At 46.9% G+C, this 18958-nt stretch overlaps 1 protein-coding gene across 7 annotated transcripts in view; it reads right to left on the reverse strand.

Annotated features, from left to right (window-relative positions):
- Nucleotides 1-18958, reverse strand: part of PPIP5K1 (diphosphoinositol pentakisphosphate kinase 1) — a 42458-nt gene that overhangs the window by 12039 nt on the left and 11461 nt on the right. For 5 of the 7 annotated variants that reach the window (XM_071441021.1, XM_071441020.1, XM_071441018.1 and 2 more), the window contains 14 exons: nucleotides 18668-18777; nucleotides 17639-17724; nucleotides 17120-17248; nucleotides 16020-16141; nucleotides 15067-15249; nucleotides 14045-14186; nucleotides 13366-13589; nucleotides 12357-12484; nucleotides 11756-11870; nucleotides 10262-10369; nucleotides 8899-9015; nucleotides 8469-8633; nucleotides 7269-7359; nucleotides 2200-2322 (listed from right to left, as the gene is read on the reverse strand). In XM_071441021.1, the coding sequence (XP_071297122.1) occupies nucleotides 2200-2322; nucleotides 7269-7359; nucleotides 8469-8633; nucleotides 8899-9015; nucleotides 10262-10369; nucleotides 11756-11870; nucleotides 12357-12484; nucleotides 13366-13589; nucleotides 14045-14186; nucleotides 15067-15249; nucleotides 16020-16141; nucleotides 17120-17248; nucleotides 17639-17724; nucleotides 18668-18777 (1843 nt within the window). The remainder of the gene's footprint in view (nucleotides 1-2199; nucleotides 2323-7268; nucleotides 7360-8468; nucleotides 8634-8898; nucleotides 9016-10261; nucleotides 10370-11755; nucleotides 11871-12356; nucleotides 12485-13365; nucleotides 13590-14044; nucleotides 14187-15066; nucleotides 15250-16019; nucleotides 16142-17119; nucleotides 17249-17638; nucleotides 17725-18667; nucleotides 18778-18958) is intronic. The other 2 variants (XM_071441019.1, XM_071441022.1) reach the window with 2 other exon arrangements.

The raw sequence follows: 18958 nt of genomic DNA on the forward strand, positions 1-18958 counted from the left end.
TAGAACAAATGTTCTCCAAGAGTCTGCTGTAGCTGCAGTGCCACTGACTGCAACCACGTGTAGTGATGTTTGGATTCAATTCCATTGTTCAGCACTGCAGTAGTGCCCATTTAAGCAAAAACATGCAGATCAAGGGCTCATTTCACATTCCAAACTACTTTCCCCAGAAGCTAAATGTTTTTCTGCTTTGTCCTTGTTTTCCCAAGCCCCTGACACCTTCCCTCCAAATGCCCTTACTGCAGCAAGGCACTGACAGCACAGGGTCTCAGGGCATGCCAAGGAACATGAAAACAGAAGTATAACATCAAGATTTATAATTCTGAGCTGTGTTAGACACATGCTAGTCTACTAAGTCTGCATTTTAGGTACTTGAGGGTACAACTGCATCTCAGCACACAGAGATGCAGTTGGGATTTGGTGAGGGAAATCACTTGTCACTGAATTTAGACTTAGCAGGAGTCCATGGCCTCAAATGCCTGCAGCCTGCTGCAGGCATGTCCTGCTACACAGCCTACAGAGGCAGGGAGCCCAGCACCAGGACTGAGCAGGTCTGTTCCATGCCCACCTGGGCACAGAGCAGTCTCTGATGCTTTTCCCTGAGAATCAGTGCTGCCTTGGGCTCCCACTCCTTGCAGAGTCAGGAAAGAACAGCTGCCAGGGCCTTTGCTGGCCTTTTCAGAGGCTCCACTGTGACTCATATCCTGGTTTTGTGCCAAACACCATCAGCTTATTCTGCAGCCTGTGAGTAGCCAGTACTTGCTGCCTGGGGCAGCTCAGACTGGTACACTGGGGTTGAGAACTCCCATCTCACCCTCCCCGCCACCATCATTCACAGCCCAATGTGTGGCTGGGAGTGCCCTGAGGAGGTGAGAACCAGCTCAGCTTTCTCTTATACAAGAAAAGCAGCACAGGCAGCTAGTGTACATAGTGGCACCTACAGAGTTCCAACAGGGCTGACAACTGGACAACATCTCTCCATCCTGATTTGCTAGGCCATTTTCCTTGCCTCAAAACTGGGCAAAAATCCAGATGAACCAGCCTCCTGTCTTTCCCAAACTACTCCCTTAATCCTCTTCCCACTTTGAAATCCAGCAATGTTAATGTTCCTTACAATCCCAATAAGAAAGGCACTCAGAATCTGCATTGAGTAAAATATCAAAAAGATAAGACATCCAATACAGACAACCTTACATCCATCCATTCAAACGCTGGGAAACCTTAGGTGGATTTCCAACCTTGTCAGAGTATGCTGTGCAAACCCTGCCCACAGAGCTCCTCAAATCAGTGCCCCAACAAATGGTATGTGAATCAGTACAGAATCAGAAGAGTTTGAGTGAGTGTCTTTCCTACCAGGACCACAGTGGACACTTGCACTTGTGCATTACACCCTCCAGCTGTTCCAGGACAGCTCAGTCTGTCCCCTGTGCCCCAACTTCCTTGCAAATAACAACCCTCTGCTGCTCCCTGCGCATTGCACCAAGGGCTGGGGGCAGGTCAGGGTGCAGCTGCAGCACCTGCAGCCATGGGCATAGAGTGTTTGTAACCTTGGCCCCAATGCCTTCACCAGACTGTCTTGATGACCTTCCTGGCAGTTTTTGCAGAGCTGCACAGAAACAAGACTTTCCAGTACTTCATCTGCAGTACTTCATCCACGGCAACTCATTTATGTCAGGCATATTGCCCTTGCCTCCTGAGAGCTACCTCAGACTGCCACGTGCTCAGCCTCTCTCTAGTGCCCATCTTAACCATGCCCAAGCATATCATTCTGTCTTTGGGATGGCTCCACCTTCCATGGGGCAAGGATTACTGCCCCAAAAAGAGCTTCATTTTAGCATCAGCAAGATGATCAAGGTAAGCAAGATGATGTAATCTGCTGGGTTTCCCTTCCAGGACAAACTGATTTAATATTTGGACCAATAAATTCCCCTTCACAACAGCCAAGTACTATTAAAACATCAGACCAAAATCAGACCCCAGCAACACCACACATCAGCCTAAAACTCCTCTCACAACGTTAGGTCCCTTCTGTCCTAGCAAGAATCATGATTTCTTGCGGCATGGTAAAATTTACCATTGTAGATGTGATGAATACATACATTCAACTGTCACTGTTTCCAGCAGTCCAAGTCTGTGCCACAGGCACATTTTGAGACACCAGTGTCCACAAAGTACCACCCTGCTGCCAGGGAACACACATACCGTCTTTGTATGTCAGGCTGCTGGCAAACTTTTTGCCATGGCTGCGTGCGTAGTCCTGGAGGTTGGGGGCACTGGAGGAGCCTCCCAGCACAGTGGTGCTAAACAGCCCGGTGCACTGTGACCCTGGAAAGGCAGGGAAGGTGTTAGTAACACATACCCACTGCATGCAGCTACAGAAAAGCAGGGTTAGTCAAAGGATGAAGGATGAACTGGCCACTTCACAAGCAATTCAGGAAAAAAACATGATGCCTGGAAGCACAGGGAGGCCGTGTTCTCCATTCTAAATTCCACAGTGCCAAATGCAGAGCAGGTAGCCCAAACCTCAGCACCATGGAAGTTCCTAACTTCATCCAGGGGTTTACTTCCATTTGGCTTTCTTGCCCTGACCTAGGGGAAACACCTTCACTCCTTTCAGTCAGCAAAGCTACACACTGATGCCAGAACACTCAGGATGCCAAACCACTGATGCTCATGTCACAGAGGTTCATTGCTCTTTGCCCTTTCTCTTTGGAAAGCTCCTTTTTGTGTAGGACACTGAGAAGAGGAAAGAAGTGTCTGATCTGTGGATCAGCCAGCGTGGATTCATCTCCAGTCAAACAAGCAGGGAAAGTACTGTGACCAGAGGGCTTGTTCTCACAAGCTCGTCCTTCACAGACAGACTTTACTCCTCATGTCTCACTGCTCCAGCAGAGGAGAAATGGGCCCACAACCAGCCTTGCAAAGCACCAGACGTGCACACAGCATGGAACTTTACCTACCCAGAGTCAAGGAACATGGCATGCAAGGTGGAGGGCAATCTCATTCCTGGGGCTTTGGCTTTGCTTCTCCAAGGCACAGTGCTCTGAAGACTGACTTGGCTTCCCATGTTATTTAGTGAACACCAGGCATTTGAAAGAAGATTCTTTCAACTGACTGAGGAAAGCAACTGTGAGTCGAGACAAAACCTTATTATGGGCCAGACACAGCCACTGATTGGCTGTAAATTCTCTGCAAACAGTCTTGCTGCTGCATTCTGTATTGACTGCTCAAACCAACATTACTCCTACATACAAAGGGCTTCCAGAAACAAGCAGATTGATCTGGTCTGCCACAGCAAAAACCTGCAACACAGAACAGTGCAACTGTTACTGCTCTGAAAGAGAACCTGCCTACACTGGAAGCAGCTCTTGATTCTAAAATATGGCAGCATAGCATGATTTAGGTTGGAAGGAGACTGAAGCTTCTCTCCCAACACCCCAGGAGGACCAACTCAGATCAGCTTGCTAGGGTTTGTCCAATCAAGTTGTCAATACCTCCAAGAAAGTAATTTTCACAACCTCTCTGGGCCCCTGCTCTAACATCTGGCACATTCACGGTGGGTGAAAAATCTGTTCCTCCTAGCTAATTGGAACTTCTTGTGCTGCAACTTGTGTTCATTGGCTCTCCATCAACAACAACAGGACTTTGGGGACAGTCTGTCTCTGTTCTCTCTGCAATCTCCAATTTAGGTGGTGAAAGAGCATTAAGGTCTCCAGTCCCCACAAGTTCCAATCTGAACAAGCATAGCTCTCAGTTTTTCCTCCAACGCCATGTGCTCCAGGCTTCCCACCCATTTCCACTGCCTCCCAGTGGGTTCACAATCCTGACATACCCCAGGGAGCCCAGGGCAGGACAGCAGAGCTTCAGGCACTCACGAGAGGTGAACAGAAGGAGCCAAACCCCTCAGCTGGACAGCTGTACTCCAACTGATGCAGCCTAGCATCCATCACCCTTCCCTGGTGTGAGGACACACAGCTGCTTCACATCCACTCATTGCTCTTGGGGACCCCGGCTCTGTTACTGCAAAGATCCTTAAGCCAGAGCTTCTTTGGAGAAAACACAGAGATCCTGAGTATTAAAATGTTCTTGTATAAGCTCAGGCTGAGCTGAGGACATCCGTTCCTGGGGTGACCAAAAGGGTCCTTGTAGCATTGAGCTGCAGCTGGTCCCCCATGTGACACTGCTGGTGGCTTTCCACAGCACAGACCAGCACATACATGCCCTTGGACAGAAAGGGACTCTTGCCTGCAGAGTCACTGATACACAAACCTTAGAAAATTTTCTCCTAATGCCTTAAATTGATGCAAAGTGCTGACTCAGCATGAACTGGAATCTGTTGGAATGAAAATGAAATTTTGTCATACATCAGACAGGACGATGCTCCCAATAGCTCTTCCATGGTTTAAAAACAAACAACAACGAAAACCACCCAACAGAGGCATTTACTGGCAGATAAAAATTGAACTTTTTAGGACTGTATGTCTTGAGCATCCTTGTGCTGTTAATCATTAAGCTAAGGATACCCCAGTGTTTCTGCTCTCCTGCTGCAGACAGAGGCATTAAGCCAGAAGAGAATTTACAAAGATGACTTTATGGACAACAGCAATTGTCTACAGGGAACTCCACAAGACCACTGTACCCAAGTAACCACACACACACACACACACATATCCTAAAAACACAACGTCCATTTGGATTTAAATGTAGCAACACTTGCTAGAAATTACTGTACATGCTGGATATTTACTGTGCATTGAATTGTCACGTGTTCATTCAGTATGTCAGATGTTTAAAAATAGTCATTCTTGGTTTCCCTCTGGGAATCTCAGCACAAGGCTTTGTGCCTCTGGCAGTGCACCACCTCTACTGCTCAAATAGCCAGCAGTGATTTTCCTTCATTTTGAAGGGTTCTTGTAAGCAAAGAAAGGTATTGAAACATCCCTAGGCTTTTCAAGCTAGAAGCACATTCACTATGGCAAACAATCCACAGCAGTGCACTTGATGCTGCCCAGAAAAACCTGTCACACTCAAAGCACAGACAAAGCAAGGTGCAGCCACCTATTTTCAAAGGAGGAATTACATTTTTTAAAATTACAGTAGAGGCACCATTCTGGAAGGTATAGCAGCAGGGCAGAGCTATTGCAAGAGCTCTCTCGTGCTCCCTGCTCCTGCATGCCTACACATGGAAGCTTACACCAGGACAGATATTCCATTTTCCAGAGATAATGACAGCCAGGCACTGACTGACAAGGTCAGGCAACAGGAGGTATGCTCAGCTTCAGAAAACTCAGAAACAGCAGGTAGCGCCTGAATGAACCCCCCTCATAACCCCCCAAAGCTGCTGAGACAAGTATTAAAGACAAAGCTCAAGCTTCTACAGCTCTGTATTATCTCTTAGAGAGAGAACACATTTCAAATCATAAAGGGGCAAGAAATTAGACTTCTAAAAAACAAGCAGGAAAGGCATCAGGAAGATTCCTTGAAGACCTTGACTTGTACAGGTAAAGGGGCACGGCTCTTCCTAGCAGGCCTCAGGTGAAAAAAAAACTCACAGAAACACAGATATCCTAATCACCAACTGTTGTGCAAGCTGGTGAGGTACAACAGGTCTTTCCTGCTCAATCCTTCTGTACCTGCGAGACTCCACAGAGGAGGACCGTGGCTGGGCTAGAGGTCTACGTCACAGATCAGATCTATCAAGGTTTTGTCCCTGCAGAGCTTCACAGGTGGAAGAGTAACCAGCACAAGCTTCCCAGCAAGGCACATGAAGCAAGATTCTGAAATCAAACCTGCCAGGATCATATTTCAGATTTCGTTGTGAAGGAAAAGTAGTACTGTACAAAGGTGTGGAAAAGCAGTGGTCTTCTCTATTGCCAAAACAGACATTCCTCAAAAACCTGGAAAAGGCTGTAGTCCAAGGGCTGTAATATCTGCTTTCCAGAGCCCAGGCCTTCTGGTAGTCACACATTCAAACAGTAAAACCAATTTGCAGTACCACTTGATGTACCCAGTAATTCTCCAGGCAGATGCACCTCCTTGACTATGTGCCATTTCAGAAATTCCCATATTCATCCATATGGACTCACAAAACAGCCACAGGTTTCTTCAAGCCTAAGCATGGCAGTTTGTCTCAGCTCACTGAATCTCACAGTGGCACTGGGAAAGGCAGAGATAAGTGAAATAACACATTCAAAAATTACCATGGCCAAGGATACTGTCCCTTTATGAAAATAATATACATCAGCCATTCCTATTTAGATTTTTCCAGCTGGCTGGACGCATTAGCTGGCAGACTCCGGGGATACCTTCTAGCCACTCAGAAGAAAATTCTCTTTCCTTGGTAAGAATTAGATTCCAAAGAAGCTGCTCATTCAAAAGTGGCAAAGAAATGAGCAGGCCTTTCAGAAGTCTCTTAGCTGCAGGTTGTCCATATAATAGATTGATGAGTCAGAACTGCTGCAAGTCTGCAGCCATGCTACAATGCTAAGAAAGTTTAAAGAAAAAGAAAGTGGGCATGACTTGGGCATTATCACCTCCTCTCCTCAAGACACAGGTTGTACAGCCATCTCTGAAGCTCATGACAGCAAAGACAGCTTTTCCAGTTTCAAAATGGATCTTGCTTCAGCAGAAATATTTCAGGAAGAATTTCAACTGTTCAGACATAGTTTAGGTTAAGATGACATGGAATGGAACAATCAAGGACAGAGATTGTCAAATGCCCTGAAATATTCTCTTCCACTGGCTACCACAAGACGAATGGCTGACCAAGGACTTCAGCTCAATTAGAGAGCTATCAAACATTCTGATGTGGCACATCTGTTCCATACAACAGATCTTTATGAAAGAAAGGTAGAAACGGAACAGTCTCACACGAAGAACAGTTTTGCAGATAAAATGATTTTTGTAGAACAGAAAGCTCACTAGTTCTCACTTAAAATCATCTCTTCCTACTAAGTTGAGAAACGTAACAAATGAGAGCAACAGAGAAGCAGAGGCAAGCCTGCAGGTTTGCAGGCAGTTTGCCCTGTTGCTCCTGTACTGGAAAGGATGAAAAGTCCATCTTGTGTTGCTAGCAGCTGAAGAAGTTTGTACACAAAAGGTACTGACTGAGACAGTCTCTACAGTGGTCTCAACAGTAACACTGAGAGAAGACACGAAACACACAGAGGCATACAAGGAACTCAAGCCAGATGCGTATGTGGAGACACAGACTAATGCCCATGGAAATAGAGTTACAAGCAAGTAGGCTGGTTACAGGTCAGGTACAGTACCTAATCCACTCTGCTTCATCTCAGAAGACTGCCTGGAATAAGTGCTGAAGAGGCGATAACCTCCTGATTTAGAAGAAGATTCAGACAGCACCTGCAAAGACACAGTGTAAATAATCAGCACCATGCTCCAAGTTACCCACTGCTATCAAAGCCTTTAAACATCAGTTGAAGGTAGAGAAATGTATATCTCCTCCTTAAAATCACCATTTTCAAGAAGCACAAAGGTAGTCATATGCTAGGATTGTGATAATGAATGCTCAGGTGTAATTTCAAGATTTTGTTGAATTGTGGAACAATGGAAATCTGTAAAGTATGATGGGACTCGTAGTGAGCATCTTTTCTCCCAAGACTCTTTCTGAGATCCCTGGGACTCAGTCTTCCTTCTTTAGCAGCAGGAAATCATATCCCTTTTAACTCAGTATGTGCCTATCACAAAGAGCCTCCGAGTGCTGCACGCAGAGGTGACATTGTGAGAAACATACAGTGATGGAAGACAGCTAACAAATACCTCAAACATTAAATCTGCTGTTTTCTGGTTCAGAAAACTGATGGCAAAAATGCCTTTGAAATCCCTCTGAAATGAGGGACAATTCCAGAGTACTCTGAAGGTAACAGTCACCTGCTGACTGTGACACTGGCCTTGTGACACAGAACAGCCTCGGAGAGATGTTAGAACAGTAAAATTAATTTTGTTACTTCACCAAATCAGTGAATGGGACAGTTCTAAGCCCTGATAGCTTAAACATCCCGGATGAATCCACCAGTGAGCAGGGACCCCTAATCAGCATGAGATCTTAGATGGGATGGAGGAATGTGAAACATGGAGCTGCCTTTGTGAAAGGCAAAGACTGGAGCCTAACAGAAGGCAAGATGTCATCACAGCTAGGTGGTGAGGTTGCATGTAATCTTATACTGGATACACCAGTGCCTCTACAGATCATGTAATTCAAATAATGCTTGTGTTTCTCAAGCATTTCCTTACTTGCTCTTCTTCATCAGTTCCTCTGGCCTGTGTTCCTGTCCTCCCTCAATGAGGAAAGAGTTTCAGAGGTCTGCCTTCCACAATATCCCTCTTTGCCTTCTGCAGATCCCTTTCCCAGAATCAGCTCAGACTCTGGCATGTTAAAAGAAATGCCAGGAAACCAAAACCAAGGAAAAGGCCTTTGCAAGAACAAGGACGGGCACCAAGAGCACGGTTACCTCCATGGATCCCGTTTTCCGGCTCCTGACCAGCGGTGATCTTCGCTGGATGCTGACGGGCTCCGAGGGCTGCGGGGACTTCTGCCGAGCACGGTCTGCCTCATCGCCGCCCTTCTCATGCGAGAGGTCCTCCAGGCTGCCTTGGTCGGCCTTCTTGTCCTCGTTCTGCCGTAAGGAAACACTCTGCTTGTGTCCACAGGCACCTGGCCTTTGCCCATGCTGCCCCACACCAGCTCCAGCTTGGATCTCCTGCTCAGGAGGCACTCACAGTCCCAGCAGCCACCCCGACAAACCCAAACGGGACAGACACAATGTGCCAGCTCCCTGTGCACACTGCCAGCAAGGAAGCTTCTGCAGCAGGGCCAGACAGAGCAGGACAGTGCCCAAGTGTCCCCTGGGGCTGGCAGCTCCTGCCCAGCTGTCTGCTTACCTCTGCTGAGGCTGGTCGAAAGCCAAACCCCGTGGGTATGTTCCTGTCCTCCTCACAGCCTTTGACACCAGGGCTGAAGTGCAGCTCCACATGGAAACGCTCCTCTGAAGAGGGGTCCTGTGAACACATGTCACAAGGGATAGGTAAAGAACAAAACCCAGTTAATCCTACCATCAGCCCAGGCCAAGGTCCCACCCTGCTGTGGTGGGCCAGCACGCATCCCAGGCCCACCCCTTGGAGGGAAAGCAGGGGCAACAAGCATGAACAGAATGGCTCCAGGTTTGTCCCATCCAAAAGGACAGCCCTCATCAGCACCCAGCTGAAGCATTCTGACTGTTGCTGTTTTGAGACAACAGCCACAGAGGAGTGTAACAGAATCAGGCTCTATTTATATATATATATAGACACACACATCCCCCTAAACCCCAGCTCCTTCTGACCCACTCCTGCTGCAAACCCAGTGTATGCCAGGACAGGGGGAGACTGGGTCCGCCCTGGACCTTCAGTCAGCCTGATCCAAGATTTAAGCAACTGTCTCTAATAATAATTTTTCATTAACATTTTTTAAAGGAAGACAGAGTTTTTACAGTATCTGGCACTAATGATATAAACCCACCTTGACTGACTGACACATCCACACCACTTGTGAGAGCTCTAGTCACATATTTTTTGACAAGCATCACTTCTAACATTAGAAGCTCACACCAGCTCTGTGAATACAAAGCTCTAACTCTGTAAGGTGTGGGCTAAGGGGCTGCTCCCCTCACCACTACAACCTCCTGCAGCACAAACCCAAATCACAAGGTCTGATGATCAGGACATGCAGTTTGGTGGCAAACCTACTTACAGCCAGTACCCTCAGCTCCCACATTCTAGCTGTTTATTAAATGATTCTCTTTACTTCCTGAAGATAAGAGTTTACACTTCCCTAACTATATAAGCACACTTTCAGAATAAAAAATAGTTTATGGATGTGGAATTTCTGGATATTTTTTAGGTATATTTCAAAAATACAAATCAAATGTCACTCAATTTTATTTATTTTTTCCTACTGCTCACTTGCAATTAATACTTTAAAACAGCAAATAATTTTGACTAGAAAATGCTTTAAAATAGTCAATATTAATTACATAAGTTGGGTATTATACTCAGAGTGTTACTGCTCTTTCTGCTTACATGCAACAAGCATTAACTGGGTCACTGCCTCCCACATAAACTAAAAACTAGCAGTTGTGTTAATGATCCATCCGTCATTGCCCACAAGCAGCAAGAGCTGAAGTTACAGACTTCCAACTGAACTCGTCTCTGAGGACTGCCTTGCAACGGGGCAGGAAGCATTGTATCCTACTGCTCTATCCCTCACCTTGTTGTTGTCCTCGTAGAGCATGATAACAATCTGGGTCATGTAGTTCAGCTCTGAGATAGCACTCAAATAGTCCATGGCTCTCTTCCACTGCTGGTCTTTGTTTTCCTGATATATATACACACAAACAGTCGCATGGGATAAGCAACAGCAGACACCTTGCAGCATTCAGTGAAATGGGACTGAGAGAGTTCCTCTCTCCACAAGGTAACATTGTCAGGACAAAAGCACCTTGCTTAACCTGCATGAAGAAATGACCTTGCAATGTGGTGGGGTGCTTGCAGTCAGGAGCAGCTGCACAGAGGGATGCTACAGCTGCCCAAGCCACCCATGTGCAGATGTGAGTTGCAAGCCGCTGTGCCACGCTGACTGGAGACAAGCAGAGCCCACAGCAGGTTCCCAACACAGCCATTCTCAAACTACAGAAACGAGCACAAGGGATGAACTTGTGCTAAATAAGGGACCAAGTGAAATGCTGTTACCTGACGCTGAATGAAAAATGTGGAGACAGGCTGAAGCACTGGGCTCCACAGAGCAGGGCAGCCCACCCTTCACTGCCTCCCAGCACTGCCAGGAAATGGGCACACCTGAGGTGCCACCCATGATGCTGTGGAGCGAATCACCACATTGATGGACATGAACTGAACCCTCCATTACAAAGAGCCCAGATGCGGCCCAATATCCCTGTGTTGGCAACACAGCATCCTTGGGCACTTGAGTCAGGGAAAAGGGAGCATCTTGTTCAGTGAGTAATTTAGAGGCACTTTTCTGATCACTGTCTACAGATATGCTAAGCTGCCACAGACACCAGAAATCATGCCTGTTAAGGAAGCCCAAACTCTCAAGGCATTTCAGACCATGCTTAAAAATGGGAAGGTAAATCAGAGAGCCTCTTTAAAGCAGAGCTTTTCTCAGGGTCTGCATACCAATTCATTCAGGAAGCAGGTGAAGAGAGAGCAAGTGAAGGGTAAGTTAACTGGATGAGTTAATCTCTAAAAATTGTCATCTGCCTCTCTGGTAGAGAGCACATCCTGTGAATTTGCAACCTCGACTTGCTTCCTTTGTAAGAAAACTGATTTTATTGACTTAGAATTGATATAAAGACTATAAATACAGGACTAAGCTCTTAAAATAAAGGGTTGAAGGAAGCAGGAAGGAAGAAATTCACTCATCCCCATTGCCTCATACTGCTCTTCTCCTAGACAAGTAAGTGGTCTGCCCACCTGAAACCAGCAGGACAGATCTTGGAGACAACATGTCTCTGTGCAAGCAAGGGAGGCACTGAGGAAGAACAATCCCCCTACATGCCAGAAATGCAGGAAGCTGCAGCATGCAAACACAGCAGAGATGGAGCTGGCCAGATGCCACTGATGCACAGCATTCGTGGCAGAGCTGGCTAAAGGGGCAACCTACAAACGTACACTGTCTGCCTTGGAAAAGGCTACTGGAGAAAAGTAGGGAGGCTTACTGTGTGAGCATTGCTGGGACACTTACATCCAGAAGGCCCCCGTAGCGGAAGATACTGAGCAGGGAGTGCACGTGGCTCTCACTGGTGAAGTACAGCCGCGTGCGGACGTGGCGACCCGGGGACAGAACTCCTCTTGAGTACCTAAACCAAAATCAGCCCACAGTTACTCACCTGCCAATCAACTGCCGTCTGCCACACATCAGCACTTCTGTACACTTAATGGAATGACACAGCCCCACACTGAGAAATGTCAAAGGCAGCAGGACAGAACAAACAATGGGAGCACTGGGCACAGGAGCAACAAATTTTGTGGAAGCCTGATGGAGACACACAGTAGGTAGCTCATCACTCTACACTGGCCCTGTGCAGGGAAATGCCTGGATGAGGCATCACCATCCAGCTACAATGGGTCCAAGCCTTTGTGGCCCTGCACTTCTGGTATGCAGTCTCAAGGTGCCTTCTCCATCTGCCCTCTAGTTCTGGGAGCACCAACATGCCTTCCTCCTGGATGTCCTTCAGTGTATACTCAGTACCTCCTTCCACAACAGTACACTCTTCTGGCATGGGAACCACCCCTGCTCCACAGCTGCCCTCCCCACTGCCAGGAGCATGCAGCACAAGCCTTACAACGGATGTAGTTTGTTGACAGACTCATCTTCATGAGTTCTCTGTAGGTCCAGCTGGATCTTTTTAATGAGAGGAAGACAAAAGCCAATAGCAATCTCCAGTTTCTCCTCCTTATTAATCCCATATTCCTGCAGGAACAAAATAACAGATACCCTGAGCCCTGGTTCTTTGCCACATCCTCACATAAAAGGCCACTTCAGTCCGCAGCACCACTGGGTAAGCAAGGACAAGAAGAGAAATGTCACTCAACACTTTTCACTTTTTTTTTCCCCACGTATTGCAGGGGGTAACAGAGGACTGAGACTTCTAAGGACCTCAGTTATGTCTGGACGTGACTATCAGTATCCTTCAACAGCTGAGAGGTGCAAGGACCATGAGCGAATCTCAGATCTCATGACATGCAAACTTACACCCTGAGCTAGCATGAGCATTAAAGCAACAACTGCTATTGGCAAAGATAAAAGCTGCAGTGTTACGCTGAAAACAGCCAGACTGCACATCACCAGCAGCACTGAAAAAGTTTAGAGACCACTTCTGCTCTACAGGGGCAGCTGGACCTTGCTGGTAGAAACTCATCCCAGATAAATTAAACTTTGTCAGAAGTAACTCAACATTGGAAACTGAAAAAGTCCTAGTTTGACAAGAATAACAAACTTGTCAGAACTTTAACACAGAAATCTCCCTTCACTTCCACAACCCTACATGTGGAGAGGATGCAATGTTGCTGTAGCACACACACACAGCTTGGAGCTGTGCTGTGATGCACTACAGCAAACATGGAAAAGCTGCTGCATCAGCTGCTCATTACTCTGACCTTGCTAGAATCCTCAACCAGAAGACACATTTCAAGTCATAAATGGTTTTGGCCTTATACAAACACTGAGACAGATCTGAGAAACACCCTACTGTGATAGGCTGCCTTGGCAGTTAATGTGCAAGAGAATCGAGACAAAACACAAAGGCAAAGGCTCAGAAATTGGTGCCACAGGCATTCTCATACAGGCTCTACCTGGGGTATGATCACATCTGCCAGGGCTTTGGAGAGCTTGAAGAGTTCAGTTGTGCCTTCCAGTTTCAGTGCACAGTTGTGCTGTACATCATACTTGATGCAGTCGTATATATCAGGGATCTTGCTGATGTCATAGCGCCCATTCTTCATGCGGAAATCTCGCTCCAGCTTACTCCAGCGTTGCAACATCAGTTCCAGAGTCTCACTGTGGTACAGCTGCAGGTCTAAAAAGCAGAGGACAGCAAACAACATTCACACCCTAGAACCACAGAATCACAGAACCCTGGTTATTGCTGCAGAGATTTCAAGTGGCAGCTGTGACTGAGTTCTCCCAGCATGAAAGGGCTCCAATTCTTGTGTCACCCATAGGAATCCTAGTCTGGAAAAGCCACTGGAACTGTTGCAGGAGTTTTAACCTGCAGCAACAGGTTACTTCTGAAATGCTTGAGAAAAGTGAAACCGTTTGCCTAGTTGCTTAGGTCTGCCATAAATGCACATATCATTTCCTTTACATTACAGCTCTCTTTAACAGTAATTGAAAGTGGAGCCTTCCACATCAATAGCACATACAGAATTACACTTTACAGTTTCTTTGCTACAGACAACAATAAGCCCTAGTGGTGTTTGGGAGCTCTGAAGATGTAACAATAAATTAATCTTTCCCAGTTCTGTTGCTCACCTGCAGATTTTGGGTCTTCCAGACGTTTTCGTATCTGGGAGGTGAGATTCTCAATCAGGGTGAACACCTGGTTACAGACCTCAACTGGGTTCTGGATAAATGTCATGGAGTTGAGCAGAGAAGCACTGCCTGTAGGTGCTAGCTGAAAGAAGATTCCAGCAGACATTAGCTAGTCCTCACAAATGGGGAATGCAAAATGTCTGTCTTTTGCAGCCACACTGCTTTCTGACTTGGGACAAAAGCTGTGCTCCCAGCTGAGCACAATAAGCTGGTCTATTCCTAGGAGGAGTCAGGCATGTCTTAAAATCTTCCTCAGGATCAAACTCAGAGGGAGCAAACAACCGCTCCCATTAGACTGGACCTCCCTCCACCTCCAATATCCACTCTAGTCTCATTTTGCTTCTGTGCTTGAGCAAAAGGGCTTCATTTTAAGTAGGTCTTTGAGATGACAAATATGTTCCTTAAAGGATTTCAGTCCAGTATTCATATTTCAGAGCCTGAGAAAAACAGTATTTTGGGGACTTGCTGGAGAAGCAGGAATAGTGCTTTCACTGGTCGCTGTGCTGCATGCAGCCCATGCTCTCTACTATGCAGCTATCAGAACCTGACAGGACACAGGACAATTTGTAACCAAAAGGTCTGTTCACATGTGCATAGAGCACGGATCTAGAATCCAGTGAGGCACACTCCCTGCCCACAGCAGCTGGGATTGATGTGAGCAGCATGCAGGAGCTCTTTTAGCATACTCACAAGAACAAAATGAACTGGGAGTTATGAAGGGAGAAAAAGGCACCATGATCAGTCTTGAAGGGGACAGCAGAGCAACACTGAGGACTGTCACTCCAAGAAGGACAAGGGCTATTAACCTGCACACTTCCATACATATCCTGTCATTTTGACCAGAACTGATCTCAAACTAACTAAACCACTGTCCACATACCACAGACTTCACATCAAACCACTGCAGCGATGCTATTCTCCTTTCAGATACAGGGAGCAATGAAGCCACACTGGTGCTTTACCTTTTCATAATCCTCTTCACAGAACTCAGCATCCTTCTGCATGATTTCATGCAGTCGAGCCTTCACTCTGTGCTGACAGCTGCTAAGGGAATCACTGTCACTGTCCAGCAGACCATTCATGTTGGCACTTTTCACCATCTGCACCAGGATGGGGGTCAGCTCTCCTTCCAGGGCCAGCAGACCCTAAAGCCACACCACATAGGACAAGATTTCAGGTCTGTGCAACCACGCAACAAAAATTCTGGTAGTTTCATGGCCAGAACTTGGGCAACTTAAGCGAAATCTCAGCTGTCCTTGAAGGGCAGTTTTACAGCAACGTCCCCTCCAGTCAGAGATGACTCTGCCATGGTTCTAGAGCTGTTCAAGCAAAGGACAGCTCTGCCTGCGGCAGCCCCAGATTTATCCAGGCAACTGTTGAGCAAGTTCAACTATCAATCAGCTCAGTTTGCTTGAAAATACAGTGAATGCTCCAAAGACCAGCTAAGGCCACCGCAGGATTCCCCTTGGCTTTAGCTGCAAATGAACCTGTCTCCTCCCCAGCCTCCACCCCATACCACACCAAAGACATTTCATTTCCCTTTTAAATTCAGCAGGCAAAGAATAACCCCTCTGGCTGGGCAGCCATGCCAGAAACATTCATTCTATAGGCAATCAATACTCGGCAGCACATCTGGTGTGCTCTAAGATCAAGCACCAGCAATAATCCATACGTAACTCTTTCCTGACTGAGAGTCCTGTCCTGGACAGGACATTAAAGGTGACAGGTGTGTGCAGATACACCAGATGTTCAGTACTGCCCCATACACCTGTTATTAGCCCAGTGTACCCCAGTCCATCCAACAGAGAGGAGGAAGATCCTAGGAAAACTCCTTCCTCATCACCAGAGGTTTTCCTTTAGAACTGGCATATTTTAAGAGTAATGAACAAATGGATGCCCAAAAGAGAAGAAAGACCTTTGCAAAAGCTGCTGCTGTCATCTGAACTCTTCCCTCATCCGAGGCGTAGATCTTGAGATCGTGGCGATAAGTGCTGTGCAGCCTGAGCAAGCCACAGCCAGGAAAACCAGCATAATCGCCTGGAACCAAGGACAACCCAAGATTTATATTCTCACACCTGCAAAATTATCAGCTGGATATATTGGTTTAGACAAACAAACTTTATTGTAGTAACAAAGTTATGTAGAGAATTAGTCACTTGCATAGGCAGCATTTATGCTGCTCCAAAATAAACAGTTCTAGCTATACACAAGGACTAGAAATGTAACAAAGTCATTGCTTAACTTGGGAAAGTTCATTTTGAGGAAAAAAATGAGCATCCACCCGTTAAGTCTGATGCTGCCCAAATTCTGCAGCAAACTCTACTGAACACCCTGTAGTAGTTCTGATAGCCTGAATACCCTGGTGCAGAATGAAGATGCAAAAAAAAAAATCACTTCCTTCTGCTTAGTTTCTGCTTGAGAGCAGATCCTGCAGCCCTCAGAACTGCAGGGAGGGTGGTTCAGCAAGGAAGTTTCCAAAGCAGACCCTGTACAGCTACAATTACTTTGTGGCACAAATTGCCAGTTTATTTCTCATGTCTGAGTCAACCACAAGAGTCAGATCAGTAATGAAGGAAAGTAACTCATGAAGCTCTTGAGTGTGACCTCCAAAGCCAGTGCAATGGTCACTATTTGCTGCTACCTGGAATCCCAGGGCAATTCTGCACAGCACCCAGTCACACTGTGTGACAAGACAGGAACACTACTGCCAGCTCAGAGCTCACAACTCAGAGAAACACCCTGACAGACAGGCACCAGCCAGAAGTCAGATGTATGTCTTGGGAAAGCTGCCAGGCTTTCCCAAGACACACTGAAGTTTAACAGCAGACCTCTCAGGTCAGCTTAGGGATCTGGGTACAAAACCCACCTGAATTATTTATCCCTACCATGCCAACTCAAAAGAACAAACACTAATCCCAGAGGCTGTATACAGCCACAGACGCCTGAGCCACCCTCACCTGGGCTGGGCAGCCTGGCAGCCATGGGGCAGGCCCAGGGGGACCTGGCCAAACTCACCTTGGCCTCCAGGATACATGCAGCGAAAGGCCCGCCCCAGCTCCTCAGCCTGGACTCTCCCTGCTGGGGTCAGCTCTCCACCCCACTTCAGCACCAGGAGAAGGGAGGGGGAGGACTCTCGGCGAGCGTCTAGAGACAAACAGGTATTCACTCCATCAGAGCTCGTATCTGAGCTTGCAGAGCGAGGAAAACAGGTTGTCATCAGCACCCTGCACACAGTTCTCAACATAAGCCTGACCCAAGCTCCCCAGGAAACAAACCAGCAAGTAGGAAATTCAGAGTCATTCGTTTTTGAAGGTATAGGATGACATTTATAAAACTGGAAATGCAAGCCCTGTAGAGCCAGCCAGGGTGTACTGGCATCCCCCTGCAATCCTTCCTATGATGTGAGCAAAGATAAGATGTGGGTCACCAATTCTGCTAGCATGTCCAGAGGCCTATACACAGAGGGTACCTGCACTCACACCTGAACTCTGGGCTTAAACATCAGGTTTAGGTAACACCATTAGGTTTCTTTACCTTCATCTTCACTCGCAGCTTTTGGATGCCCATGAGGAAGATAGGTCAACTGAACCTTACGGTTAATGCCAGAAAAATGTCCATACCTGTCACAAGGGATGGAGAAAAAAACATTGAAACAAATCAACTCCACCCAACCTTTGTCCAGAGGCCCCCAGGCAGTCCACAGCAGAAGTATAGCACAAGCAAGAGACTTTCTGCTACAACACCCATAGCCATGGAACATGATTTTTGTCATCTTCCTGTGACCCAGCATAGACCCCCACAAAAAGCCAAACAGCTCCCTCAAACAAAATTCAAAGATCCATTCCCTTACTCTTCTACCAAGAGCACTCTACGCTGTCATTCCTCACGGTGGCTTTAAACTCTTATCTACATCTTTAACAAGTGGATTAATGAGATCACAGAAAAAAACACTCTGGCAGATGCTTTGAGGATAACCATGAGGAGCAGAAAGAGCAGAGGAGGGAATCACAGCAAAAAGTCCTCCTCTGTGCTCCAGAGACATGGCCTGAACACAGATGCTGGCTGTGTGTGCCACAGCTAGCTGCAGTCCTGAGAGGAACCCTATTTTGTTTAGAAGTTGTCAATACCACCACATTTTTATTTTGACTGTACAAAACCTCAGGGGACGCAAACATCTTTTCATGTTTTCTGAGCTCTTTTTTGCTAAACTTTTGGCACCAGGACAACTTTATTTAAAACAAGTTTTATTCCAATCATATCAAAATGCTTCCTATCAAGATGGTCCCTCCAGGACCCCAGTTCCTCTCCTGCAGCAAAGAAAGCTCAGCTTTGTCTCAAGTTGTTTAGCCAAACACCAGACACACTTGGGACAAGGATCAGCAGGGTTTTGATGTCAAGGAGAAAAAGTGAGGAACGTGGTGCCTTTCCTGTACAGTTACTAACAGGGGACAGAGGAGACCCCAGTCTCTGGGCACCAGCTGGCCAGGACACCAGCAGCACAGCTTGTTTCCGTATCACATCCTCTGAGGCAAACCCACAGCGCCCTGAGATAGGAATGCTTACATCTCCAAGACACTCTTCAGCTGCTCCAGTTTGGATTTCCTCTCCTCAATTTCACAATCACTGTGGGTTCCCAGCTCCACCACAAGCTGCCGTGCAATGTCCAGCACTTCCTGTTGGAAAGCAGAGAGCAATTCTGCCTCAGACTCACCAGTGTCCTCCTGCAAGGCCTCCTAACAGCTTCACCCCGAAGCAGGTCCATGCAGACACTCCTCAGAGGCATGTCATTTCATAGGACACAGCTCAGGAAGGACAAACTTTCACACTGCAGTTTGCTTCATCCTCATGCTGTAC

This window comes from Agelaius tricolor, unplaced genomic scaffold (assembly GCF_023055355.1).
Source record: "Agelaius tricolor isolate 1412-34295 unplaced genomic scaffold, bAgeTri1.0.p SCAF_16, whole genome shotgun sequence".
In the NCBI taxonomy this organism is placed as follows: Eukaryota; Metazoa; Chordata; class Aves; order Passeriformes; family Icteridae; genus Agelaius; species Agelaius tricolor.